This window comes from Paralichthys olivaceus, chromosome 10 (assembly GCF_024713975.1).
Source record: "Paralichthys olivaceus isolate ysfri-2021 chromosome 10, ASM2471397v2, whole genome shotgun sequence".
Lineage (NCBI taxonomy): Eukaryota > Metazoa > Chordata > Actinopteri > Pleuronectiformes > Paralichthyidae > Paralichthys > Paralichthys olivaceus.
The window spans coordinates 2,808,955-2,822,500 of record NC_091102.1 but is presented as its reverse complement, the minus strand read 5'-3'; the positions used below and the strand labels follow the sequence as shown (position 1 = coordinate 2,822,500).

At 43.6% G+C, this 13,546-nt stretch overlaps 1 protein-coding gene across 4 annotated transcripts in view; it reads left to right on the top strand.

Moving 5' to 3' along the window:
* satb2 (SATB homeobox 2) overlaps nt 1-13,546 on the top strand; it is a 38,811-nt gene that overhangs the window by 2,487 nt on the left and 22,778 nt on the right. For all 4 annotated transcript variants that reach the window (XM_069533152.1, XM_020104562.2, XM_020104561.2 and 1 more), the window contains exons 2-3: nt 5,101-5,316; nt 9,021-9,206. In XM_069533152.1, the coding sequence (XP_069389253.1) occupies nt 5,145-5,316; nt 9,021-9,206 (358 nt within the window). In that variant the 5' untranslated portion in view covers nt 5,101-5,144. The remainder of the gene's footprint in view (nt 1-5,100; nt 5,317-9,020; nt 9,207-13,546) is intronic.

Genomic DNA, 13,546 nt, shown 5'->3' with positions numbered 1-13,546 from the left:
GCACCAGGCCGCTCTGTGCACGTTTGTGCAGGGGTGGACAAAATAACCGAAACACCTCGTGATATAACGCAGCCAGCTTCTTCACAGCTGCATCAGAGTTCTGTACATGCTCGTGTGTTATCCGTCCCTGCTGTGTGCGACCGGCGGAGTCAGTGTGTGGTCCCTGGAAGTGTTAAAGCTGAGAGTCTTGTGTAGCGAGCTGGCTGTGGTTTGTGTGGCTTAGTGTCTGTCTGTGTGCGACTGTGTGTGTGTGTGTGTGTGTGTGTGTGTTTAAGCACGCCGAGTGCGTCCTCTGGCTGGAAGGGCGAGGCCATAAACGCCTGACTCTCTTCATCCCGTATTATCAAGTGAGATGTTTGCGAGAGAGCCAAACATGTTTGCCAGAGGGCCTCAGTCTCGCCCCCTCACCCCTGGTTATTTTCCTCCCTCTCTCTCTCTCTCTCTCTCTCCCTCTGTGTGTGTGTGTGTGTGAGTCCCTCTCCAGAGCTCCAACAAAACAAGTTGTGTGTTTGCTCTGAAGGTCTCTCCTCCCCTCACACCAACGCTCGCCACATCACAGTCACACATCTGAGGGCCATCAACGGCAAATTCCACAATAATGTACCCTTCCCCAACAGCAATCATTTCTCATAAACAGCTTCATAAAAACTGCTCGTGTTGTTCCCCATTTTGTTTTCAGGCTTTTTTTTTAAAAAGAACTAATTGAGTGAAACATACTTCTCATTCTTCCTCCCTGGGTGTTAGTTCTGTGCTCGGAACATTTCAGCACATCCCACCTTCATTACTCTCACGCGACATGTGTACGTTTATTTGACAACACGGCTTTTAATATATCCTCCTCCCTCTCCTCCTCCTGCGTCTTTTATCTGCTGCTGCAGAGCCAAGCATTAACCAATAGCTTGATAACCCTGCTATAAAAGCGGATCTGGAACGGGAAGAACAGCCGTATCTCTGGATATTTTCCTATAGTTGACGCCTCTCATGTTCTCCCCTGCTATCAGTGCTAATAATGCCCTCATAGGTCACCCTCTCTCTCTCTCTCTCTCTCTCTCTCTCTCTCTCTCTCTCTGTGTGTGTCTGGTTTGCATGTTTGAAAATACAACCCTTCATTAGCAGCTCAGAACGGTAGAAGATACCAGAGAGGCTCAGGAGGCGAGTTCTTCCTCTTAAAGGGTTTGTTGTGTTTCTTACTTAAAAACTCAGGCGGTTAACTTTTCACCCACAGTCACACTCCTCTGTGAGTGTGTGTGAGTGTGTGTGTGAGCTCCAGATCTGTGTGTGTGTGTGTGTGCGTGTGTGTGTGTGAGGATGAGGAGGCAACTTAAAAACCAGGTTCATTCTTCTTTACAAAACGTCGTCCTGCTGTTTTCTCAGATTTCCTTCTCCAGTTTGTGCACGTCTCCCGTCACCAGCACCTGAAGTTAAAACAGCTGGACGCAACTGAAAGTGTTTTTCCAAACGTTGGTGCAGGGGAGATGAAAATAGAGGCAACAGAGAGCGATTGAGATTAAAAAAAAAAAAAAAAGATAAAGTAAACTATAAAAAAGCAGCAGCCTTCATGCGCCCAGTCATTACACTGTATGTGTTTCAGATGGATGGGACTACCAATCAGTGTGTGGCGTCTGATTTGTAGAGTTTGGCTTTGAATTACATGTTTGTGTGTGTTTACGTCTTTGAGCTGGACACGTTGTTTATAGGTGTGTTTGTTGTTGTGTCCCTCACTCCTATTTCTCTGGGTGTGTCTGCATTTTTTTCGCTCTGCAATCTTGTCCTTGGCCCTCGGTGTGTATTTGTTATGTCTAGAACACGTAATAATGTGGAATTTGATAGTGTCTTATCATCAAAACACGACGGTTGTCCTAGAGTCAAACATCATGTGGGACTCACACAGCAGAATGTGCGTTTTAACCTTTTATTTCACGAGCTCTCATCCCAACTCGACACTGTGCTGTTAAAGTTTTACTTGAAAAGATGCAGAATATTCACGTTTATTGACGATTTCTTCTTTGACGGGATTTAAATTAAATTAAATTAAATTAAATCTCTAATAATTCAGTGTGCTGTTTCTGTGACAGTTGCTCAGAGAAGCAGTAAATTGGGAAATGTGTCATGACACCCTCGTTATCAGAAACACATTACATTCTGAGCCCGTCTCCATAGCAGATCCTCTTATCACGTCTTCATTAACTGCTCCGACTATCACTCGTCTTATCACACAATGCAGAGCAGATGAATTTACACGCAGGCGATAATAATCTCATTGTTTGAACACTGATATGCGTTGGTGAACCTGTGATTTGCCGGTCAGAGCCATTAACGCTGTCATACAGCTATCACACGTTTGTTTAAGTGCCGGCTTTCAGGTTGTTGCTCAACACGCCCATAATAATTACATAAACCAGATTGGCATTTATCAATCTGTGACAGTGGAAGTTTCTGAGCTGTTGGGATAATCCTGTCGTTATTTACACGTCGCTCTGCAGAGGTTTCAGGAGTTGAGAGAAAAATAAATCAGAGGAAACACAGGGAAAGAGATGGGATGTAAATCAGTTCATCAATCACTATCTCGTTCTGTGATCTGCAGGAAACAAAAGCTTATTTACGACATATTAAAAATCAGTTTAAGTTTTTTATTTTCCCTCAAAATAAAAGAACTACTCTCTTACTTCAACTGAACTACAGCATCAATTAAAAACGTTAATGAGGAACTGTTTGACTGGAAACTCGTCATGATTCACTTTGTTATTCTTTCCTTTTTCTCATCCTCCTCTTTCTCCTCTACTGAAGTTAAAAGTACGAGACTCTGAAAATACTGCGTTACAAGTGGAATCCTAAACTTCACAGAACTAGAAGTATGTTCTCCAAAGGAAAAGTTCTCGTTCCACAGAAACCTGTGTGATATATGATTACAGTTGAGCTGCAGAGCAGATTATTAATTCTTTTGAGAGTTATTTTCTTAATTAATTGACTGTTTGTCTATAAAATCGTCAAATAATCGCATCATAACATCCGAGAACCCAAAGAGAATCTTCAAAAGTCTCATTCTGTCCAACCAACTAACTGCTTGGTTCTCTACCACCCCGCCCCCCCGGACATGACGTGGTAACATTTGCTGTCGATGAGGTGGAGGTGGTGGAGGACGTCTTATCTAAGACCATGCGAGCAACGGTTGTCAAAAAATAAATAAATAAATAAATAAAAATGCAAAGCACGATATCGGCCTTTATCTGCTGGGTTCAAAAAACCAAACAAATGAAATGTAATTGATGTGTCGAGAGATGAGATGCTGCTGGGAAACTGGAGAATCTGTTATAATGCGTGTGTCCCAGGTTAGATGGTGAGATGTCGGCAGGTCCTGATAGGGATCGTCAGCAGCGTTGGGGGTGGAGGTGTGTGTGTGTGTGAGTGGGGGGGGGGATTTACAGCAGGATGGGACTTGTTGGTGATAAAGACAGATTCTCTGGAGGATTCTTTTTGAAAAATAAAAAAATGAAACAGTCTTCAAGGTTTTAATTCGTCTTTTCTTTTTTTTTTTTGCACTGGCTGTAACTTGCGGCCGACGACAGGCAGTGAATTTCTTTCATTGTTCCAATATATTCAGTTGTTTCTTCATTGTAGCTACAACGACAGAGTCAGCGGTTTGATTTATTCGTGAAGCCTCCCTCTTTCTCAGCGAGCCTCACATCGTGAGTTATGACGACCACTGGACTCTGTGTAGCTCTCTGAACTTTTCTCGCTTTTAATAAACTTTGCCACTTGTATTTTTCAGCCTTTGCCTCCCACAGTGTTTAATCAAGCCAAAGCTAATGTTTCTGATTTTGAATTCATTTTAAAATTCTGCCCATGAGCTCTTAATACCTCTGGGATTTCTTTTATCCGTTTCTAATCACGCACAGTGAATTATATACAACATTCAAACTAAACACGTGGATTCTGCCTCATGTTGTTCAGCTCAAATTCACTTCAATCACTCAAATCTGGCCAAAGATCAAATTCTGTATCACAGTTATAGAGACTAAAACTACGACAGTAATAAGGCGTATCCCAGTTCTGTTAAAATGTGCTTTTAAAAAGTGCAGATATACAAATTTCACTTGTACGGTCATTAAACGTTGAGCGGTACGACTAAGTAACGGAAACTTTGCAGCATGAATACCACAGATCCGGTCACCGTTTCATTCCTACTGGTCACAAACTCTAATAGAGAAACCTCCCATGCTCCTCCATGTTTTTCCACAGACGGATTCTAATCCCTCTCTCTTCGGTGAGGGGGGGGGGGGGGGGGGCAGATATTGTCCAGGGGCTCGTGGGTAAATAAAAGCCGTCCATTTGGCCTGAGCGAGCTGGCTGCTCTTTGATACTTTGGCGTGTGTCTGGCCTGGCAGCGTTTCTAATGGCATTAGCCGATATTAGATGTTTGGCTGATGCTTCCTCATCAGGGGACAACAACCCATGAGGCTCATACTGTCGTGAACAAACCGTGCATGTATATATACTCGTATATTAAACACACACACACACACACACGTCAGTGATCCAACACCGTTGCTGCAAACACTGATAAACTCTCTGTCTCTCTTTTTCCCTTCTCTATTTCAGCCTCTTGTTTCTAACACACTTGCTGTTTCTTCCATCTAAGGGTGGTGCTGTTTTATATTTTCCTTTCTGTCAACAAACTCCATGAAAAGACCAAATCACCCAGCCTCTCTCTCGGTGCGTTCCCACTTTCCCTCCATGTCTGTGGCTCTCCGCTCCGAGCCCATTCATTACTGAAGACCTTTCAAACGGGTCACAAATATATAGTTTCACTCTTAAAAGGGCAGAATTACGTCCGTAAACAACTGGGCACTGTAGTTTCTGGCAAACAGGAGTAAACAGTGCGTTTTTCCAGGGACTATTTTCAGTCACGGATTAATACACATGTGATGCCGTGTCGTGAGAATTTCCAGCAGCTGGACGTTTTTATTTTGAACTCAAAGTAAACTGTAGTATCCGTGTTTTAATGTAAGCGACACGTCAAGTGCTCAATGATGATTATTCTTTAAAGTCTAAGACAACAACTTTGTTCCAGAGGAATAAGTTCCTGTTTCATTTCTCCAGACTCGTTCTCTCTGGCTGGAGCTCCTCTGGGGGTCTGGAGGAGGATGGAGCGAGGAGGGGAGAGTCCCATCACCCAGGACAGTCCTGAGCGGAGGGGAGGCAGCCCGGACCTCAGCGGCCTCCCACCACCGGGGAAGAAGAGCCGCTTAGAGCTCAACGGGAGCCCCACCGGACCCCGCATACGCCACAATGGAGCGCCGCTGAGACCCCTGGGAGGTAAGCAATGTCCTCGAGATATTTTGGGATGTGTGAAGAGATTCATTCTAATGTGACAATCTCGCTTTTAGAGCGTTTCCATGCACCTGCTCCACTGCACAGTTTGAATCATTGCATCAGAGCCCGGAGTGGAAGTGACAGAAACTCTAACTGCACTTGAAATATTGTAAAACATTTTACAATGAGATGTAAAATGTGAAACAGTTTGATAAACTAGATCAGATATACGCACAGGTCATTATCCAGAGCTGCACCAAGTTTCACCAGTTCATAGATATTACCACTCTACACGGATTTCTTTTCTTAAAATCTCAAATCTCACAACAAAAATACTGATTTCTGACTAAATCAAATCCACTTCAAAAGCTAAATGACAACATGGCCGAAGGTAACAAGATGTAGAGGAAGCTTGTGACTTAAACTTCCACTGAACAGACGAAAACATCGAATCTACAAACATTTCGTTTTTTCATCGTTTTGTGCTAATGCAAAGTCACCGTGCCGTCTTGTTACCACGGCTACAGAGGTTAAGTTTTGGTCTGGTTTGTTTTGTTGGCAGGATTATCTACTGGACCGATAATCACGAAACCGAATTAATTCAAGGGTTTCGATGAAAAGAAATCCAACGTGTTCAGGGTACTGATATTTATCAGCGTGTGCAATTTGGTGCAGGTCCAAATAAAAATGTGGTGAATTCAAATGTGCTTTCATAAGCATGAACTCTACTGAGTCCCACTGTAGTAAATTTTTTTATAGCTCTTTTGTGCCAAACCCAGAGACAACAGCGTCCGGCTGTGCTCGGAGCCAGGATGTGGCCGTGTTGTAGTGTGGCCGCTCTGCAGGGAGAAGCTGGAGCTGCTTCCACACTGTTAATCTATAAGTCTGGGGGGAACTGTATAATACAGGCTCACCAAATAAAGGAGATTGCTCCATATAAATAAGATTTATACAACTCACTCTGGGTTATCGATCCCTGCATTCATTGTGAAAGTTGCTTCTTGTTTATGTGCATGTGTGTTATGCACTTGTCTCTGGGTGTTTGTGACGCCATATGTTTGCAGAAACGTCAAACTCTTGATTTTTGCTTGTTTTCCTTTAATATTTCTTAAATTTGGGGGAAACAAAAAAATTATAAATATTCTGCTCCAGCTAAAGGATTTTAGGGCATAAAACAGAAATATTGATAAAATTCATCCTTTATGCAAAGTTGTGGGACGTTTTCAAGAGCAATAAAAAGACATTTCTGTGGGTTTGGCTGCGCAGTTTGTACTGAAGGATTTAAAGAGGTGGGAGGAATCTGTGTTTCTGAAGCGAGAGAATGAATCGATGTTAAAGAAATAAGAAATGAAATAGTTCAGTGTGAGGAGAAATGACGAGGGACGGGGGGAGGGACAGAGAGAGGAAGGGGTTTCCTGCTGAACGGATGGTTGGCCTGTAATAATGACGGGTTGTCTTTGAAGACAGGAAACTCGACGTGTCTCCTCCAAACCACACTGCCGCCACGAGGAGGGGGCCACACACACACACACACACACACACACACACACACACACACACACACACACACACACACACACACACACACACACACACACACACACACAGAGCAGCATGCAAACACAACCATACTGATTTACATACACACACCATATGTCCACATTCACAAATGTCTTCGCTGAGACACTCACACCCAAGAAATGCTGCCAAAACACACACCCACTTATAGACACACACACACACACATGCACGCACACACACACACACACACGCACGCACACACACACACGTATCTTATTTTAATATCCCAGTTCACTCATCCCCCATACATATTAGAGGGATTAGAGGTTTGAGGCAACATCACATCATCCAAACCAGATCATACAGTCAGCGGCCAAATCACAGGACACTGGATATGAGAGAAGACAGACTGAGGTGGAGACGGAGGAGCGAGCGAGATAGAGCCGGAGAGAGGGAGAGAGAGAGGAGCGCTGGTCGGAGGGAGCTGCTCTGTGTTGACAGTTATATTTCCCTGTTGGGGGAAATTCACTTACTTGAATTGGCACGGTGCTCCAGTGTGTAATTCACTCCATGAGAGCCTGGAGGACTGGGAGCAGGGTGATTAATGAGGAGGAAATAGAAATATACGAATTGACTGATTAAAACAACGGGTGGGATGGATCTGTGTGTGTGTGTGTGTGTGTGTGTGTGTGTGTGTGTGTGTGTGTGTGTGTGTGTGTGCTGGGGAAAGGCGGCATATGTGAGTGTGTGTGTGCTCAGCATTGTGTGGTATCCATGCGGGGAAACACATTGCTGTGTGTGTGTGTGTGTGTGTGTGTGCCATGTATTATTAGTGCTGGGAAGCTGCCTAATGCCCACAGTCCATCATTTCTTCAGAGAGCTTTAATTAATTGCTAGTTGACAGGTGGCCCAAAACCAAAAGCCTTTTAGGAAAAAGGGTTGATATTGGAGAGGAAGGATTGATATTGGTGCACGGAGCCAAAGAGAAGGAACAATTGGAATTACTGTAACCAGACACGGAGATGGAACAAGTGGCTTGTCTCCATTTTAATGTTTTATCGCCTTATTTATGACACCGAGCTGACGGGCGTCCTGATACAGACACAAGCAACAGTGCACATAAAGGTGTCTTAATATGGGAGGGTGAGAAACCTGAGACGTGAAGGTTCCCTAATATGAATAAAGTTATTACGATATTATTAAAGTTTAGAGTCAGCAGAAGTCGATGTGAGGACACAGCAGGGGAAAGTGATGCCGTACAGGTAGAGGACATGGACGGAGATGATAAGAGCCGACACCAGCGCTAGAAACAACAGCAGCAAATTTCAAACTTAATGTTTGACGTCTTCGTGTTCTGTCTTCTACAAACTGTCAGCTGTTTCCTTCCATCGGGTTCAGTTCCCAAAACCTGAGCTTCAGATAAAACAAAAACAAGTGGATGAATCTTCTGTGATGAGAACGATGAAGAGTAAAACGCTCATGTGTCCGAGGACAGCTGGAGAAGAGTCCACATGTGAAGTCTCAGCCCGATGCAGCGAAGTAATGAGCCACATGTCTGCACAGCTTCACGTGTTCTCTGGATTCTTTTCTGTTAATAGTTAATATAAGTATTCACAACTTCCACGTGTGGTTCAGACAATTGTTCAAAGCCTTTGAAACTACGCCAAGGTTTTCACCCCCGTGTGTATATCTGTGTGTGTTTATCTCTTTGTGTGTGTGTGTGTGATGGGGTATCAAAAGATGAGATATATCATGAAAACCGGATGAATAAAATGGATGTTCTTTTCTTTTCAAACTAATACCCTGATGAAAGTTACACTTGTTCTCAGTGTATATTTGTATAAAGACTTTCCATATCTCCTAGGGGAGCCATTATTATGACAGCTTGTCTAAAAGACTTATTGGAAATGCCTGTAAATGTGCAGAGAACACTTTCACAGTCCACTGAGGAATGCACACCATTTGATTTACATCCCTTGTTTGATTGTAGCTCATTTAGAAGTTCAGGTGTTGTTATATCCCACAGTTTTAAACACAAAGGATAAAGCGATTACAGGCCTGACCCAGTGGAAACACAATCCACATGTCTGCTGTCTGCCACGGATAAACTGTGTCGTGATCACAGACAATAGAAGCCAGACACTAAAGGATTCTCTATTTTCTCCTTTTCCCCTCTCGCTCAACAGGTCTGATGATCCCCGTCTTCTGCGTGGTGGAACAGGCGGATGGAGGGATTCAGACGGACGGATGCGAGGGCAGGGAGGAGCACGCAGAGTTTGTGCTGGTCAGGAGGGATATTCTCTTCTCTCAGCTGGTGGAGACGGCTCTGCTCGCCCTCGGCTACTCCCACAGCTCAGCGGCACAAGCACACGGTCAGTCAGAGACGCCGCCACTGCACTTCTGTCACCATTGTTTTACATAATAGGGAATAATTTCAAAATCTATCTGTCAGGTATTTAAAATAAGGTGTGATTATAGCTGAGTTAAGCTGATTAAGGACTGAGTATTATTGAAGGAGCAGGAGCTGCATCCTTTAGTTAGAGAAAGCATCAGGCCCGAAGCTGCACGTTATGTCATGCTAATAAAACTGTTCCTCGAAGGACAAGTTCAACATTTTGAAAAGTATGTCCATTTGCTTTCTGTTGACTGGACATTAAATATGAAACAACAGCCCGTTAGCTTAGCTTAGCATAAAGATTGGAAACAGCCAAGTTCCAACTTCACGATATTTAGAGAGCGATACTGAAGCTCGCTGCTGAACAAAGAAAACCTCCCACACTCGCTGCACAGTCAAACTTCAGACAGGGTCCGAGTCACAGTAGTTTGTGACGCCACAGAAACGAGCACTCAGAGACGGCGATGCTGCCAAAATCAATAAAACAAGACTCTTACAGTTTGAAACTTTTCAGCCCTGGTAGAGAAACACAGAACAGCAGCTTCTTTAGATCCTGTTACGACACTGTCAAGTAAAAAAAAAGCCAAATATCTGAGTTCAAGCTGCCGTCTTTTGTTGGAATAACAAGAGTTTCATGAAGGCCATTATTAATAGTCATGATTTTCCAACCACCAAGTGTCTCTCACTGTGTAAACTATGGTACGACTGAGTCAGAATTAAATATCCTGCAGCTTAGGGGTCAAGACGAGAATGGTCTTTGAAAGGGGACTCTCCCTCTAATCAGTGGCCTGGGAAGAAAAGTGGATGTGAGGTTGTCTATTTAGAGCAGACGCTGCACTGTTACACTGGTAATAAGCACAAGAATGTTTGAAAAACACAACTAAGACACAGACAGAGCCTGTAAAACTCATTAAAGACACAACAAAGAGCTGGACAGGAATGTCTCCGCAAGACTAAAATACATTTTGTGCCTGTGTGTGTGTGTGTGTGTTTGTTGAATGTATGAGCGTGCAGTATGTGTGAGAATGTTTATGAAGCAGAATGAAAAGAAAGACACTGTAATTTATTGTTGCACACATGGTACTCATCGGCCACAGGACAGTGTCATTTATTGCTGTTATTTCTCAAGCATGCAGAATATTCCGTGTTGCGTCACATCGATATATAAAACTGGAAACAACGGAGCGACAGTGAGCGACGCGGCTTCTGCAACACGCGGACAAATGGTGTCATCACCGTCAAATCTCAGAGTGTTAAAGGAGACATATTCAGACTGATGGTTTTAAGTAGTGTGCGTGTATTATTTTATATATATATATATAGTAGTATATTTATTACTGTCAGAGGTTTTCATGCTCTAATCTTCAGAGAACATCACTCTCCTCATACTGTCAGTGCTGCAGCTCCTCTTTTCAGCCTCGGGATTTTAGCTCCTGTCTCTTTAAGGCCCCCCCCCCCGTCCTGATAAAGTCCAGTCTGCTCTGATTGGCCAGGTGGTCCGCTCTGTTGTGATTGGTCAACCAGTAAAGGTGTAGACGAGCTCCTCTTACCACCGACTTTGGGCTTTTTTTTAATCTTTGAGGAGCTTTCTCATAAAATGGATTTATCACCTTCTGTGTCTCAGACAACCAGTGCAGATTAAGTCTGAAAGCTTTCTCTCGACTCGCTCTTAAGTTAATGTGTTTGTGATGTTTAAGAGACGTTGACCTTTAACCACGACAATTATGAGTTCATCCCTGAGTCCAAATTAACATTTGTACCGAATTTGAGGGAATTCCTTCGAGGCGTTCTCGAGACAACGTGTTCACGAGAATGGGACGGACACAAAACACGACGCCTCCAGCAGCGGGCCGTTCCTCTAACACGCTGGTGGAGAGAAAAACTGAAAGATCATCGTGTGTCTCCTTCAACACGTGGTTGTGATGTGCAGCAGGTCGAACACATGTGCGGGCGTTTGTTCACACAGTCGTGTAAACACACGGTCACAGGTAATCCCTTTACAACCTCAAGGCCAGCAGCTCTTATCAGACCTCAGCCCACCTGAACCAGGACGTGCACTCCTCCACCTCGCTTCACTCTTCATCGCCCCAACGCACATCGAGCGTCTTCATCAGTCAGTCGCCATTCATGTGATGTCACTTCTGTCTCAAGATTTCTTAAGTCTCTTAACATTTAACGTGACATTTACTGTTTAATATCCCTGACGTCCTCACTAACCTTCACAGAGCTGATTTCAGGCACTTTGCTCTGTTTAAATGAAATTAGTCTTTTATAGAGTTTAAAGGTTTAAGAACTTTATTATCTCAAGTCTTTTATGCCTCCGGAAACAGTTTTATTAGTTGTGTTATATCTGTTTCCTGTGTCCCAGTATAGAACTTTTTGGTCTCGTTTGTCATCATTAACTCCTTTTGAAACGTGTTTTGCCGCCGACCCGCAATGAATCCTGGGATAGATTGGCCTGAGAAAGATAATCCCGTAGAAAACCTCATTGCTCGGGTTTGGAAAGACGCATTTTGAAACGGGACAGCGTAGTTGAACCGTTGTGATGCCATCGGTTTTCAAATGAACCGTCCGAAGGAAGTGGACCATGAATTGCGACGCAGCTCATGTAATGGATTACTTTGGTGACTGGAAATTATTTTTTTCAAAAAGCACCTGGAGATTGAAGATTGAATTGTTACACAAAGTTGTTTTTTTATAAATTAAAAAATACAGAGAGAAACTTTTTTAATAGATTAAAAACTCTAAAAGTTTATTTTAGATTGTTTTCTTCTGGTTGCAGCATTTGACAGTCGTTTAAAACGAGTCACACAGATGCACATTATCCAACAGCGACGGCCTGAGACAGCCCACTAAACTGTGCGGCCAGCGTTTGCGACGGTTTGCAGATGAATGCCATTAGCAGCACTTTTAGCTTCAAATATTTTTGCCAAGTATCAGGGGAGGTCTCTCTCTCTCTCTCTTTCTGAGTCTGTCTCATCAGTTTGTCTGGAAAACAGCCAGACACGCTGGTCCCCTGTCCACATCAATGCACTCCTCGAGAAAAACACAACACCAGGGGCTTCAAAGACACGAGTGAACGGGACGTCACAGCTCGACACAAACAAAACTCCGAGAAATGTCTCGATTGCTTACACACACACACACACACACACACACACACACACACACACACACACACACACTTGTAAACTCTACTTAACCCATGCAGGGTTGCATTTGCACGCGCTAAAATTGACATACACTTTGCGAAGTATACCGTGCAGTATCACAGACAAAACACACTCATGCACGCATGCACGCACGCATGCACACACACACGCACACAGACACACGCCCCCCCAGCTTCTCTCAAATGAATACTTTTTGTTTTTTAAAACAAGCGTTTATGTTAAATGAATAATTTCTGGCTTAAATTATACATTTTTTCCCCTGCGGTCCACAACCAAAATTACACAGAGTCCCAGCTATTTTCTCCCTGTTTGAATTGTGTCCTGCATTCTTGTGTCCCAGCGGTGTATTTAAAGCGCCCGCCGAGGACCATGGCCTTTCTTTAATTAGCTCAGCCCAGTAATTAGATGGGAGATATTGTTTATTTCAATTATAAGGGTCTGAAGGCTTTTATAGAATGGATGGGAGCAGACCTGTAGTTTATGGCTTCGGTCAGTGAACAGTTAACGGTGGTCAGTCGGAGAGAGAGAGGGAGAGCATTGTTGCAGTGCCACGTCTGACAGGCCACAAAGGGTCACTGCAGCAGAACATGTCCATAATTCACCGGACACCTGAGGTCAGGCCGACGGTAAATTACAGTTCTTGCATTTAGGTCCCACGTTCTCACGGAGCATCACTCTCTCCGAAAGGCATCAGTAGTTAATAAATAAATGATCAATGCTTCATAATTACTTATCTTCGTTATAAAAACGTATTTTGGGTGTGTGTGGATATTGTAACTGTTATATTTTTACTCTTTATCTTTACTAAACACTAAACCGGAGCTTCAGGACGCCGGTCGGTTGCAAATCCATAATTACGGCTACAGGAGTAAATATTTGTATGCGTATTTTTGTCCCTTTTTTTTGGACCGATTGCTCCGGACATTTCCTCAGACTGAGTTTCTTTGGGTCAGCATGAAATTACTCCCACCTGAGAGACAAGAGTCTTTACAGTGAGGGACTGAACTCTGTAAATCAGACCAAGCCACATGGGAGGTCTCTCTGTGGCCATGGGTCGTGATTCGCTTCATAATTATTGTGGATAATAGGTTCACTCCTGAGATCCGACAACATGGCATCCAGATAATTGGAAAAGTTTTTCACT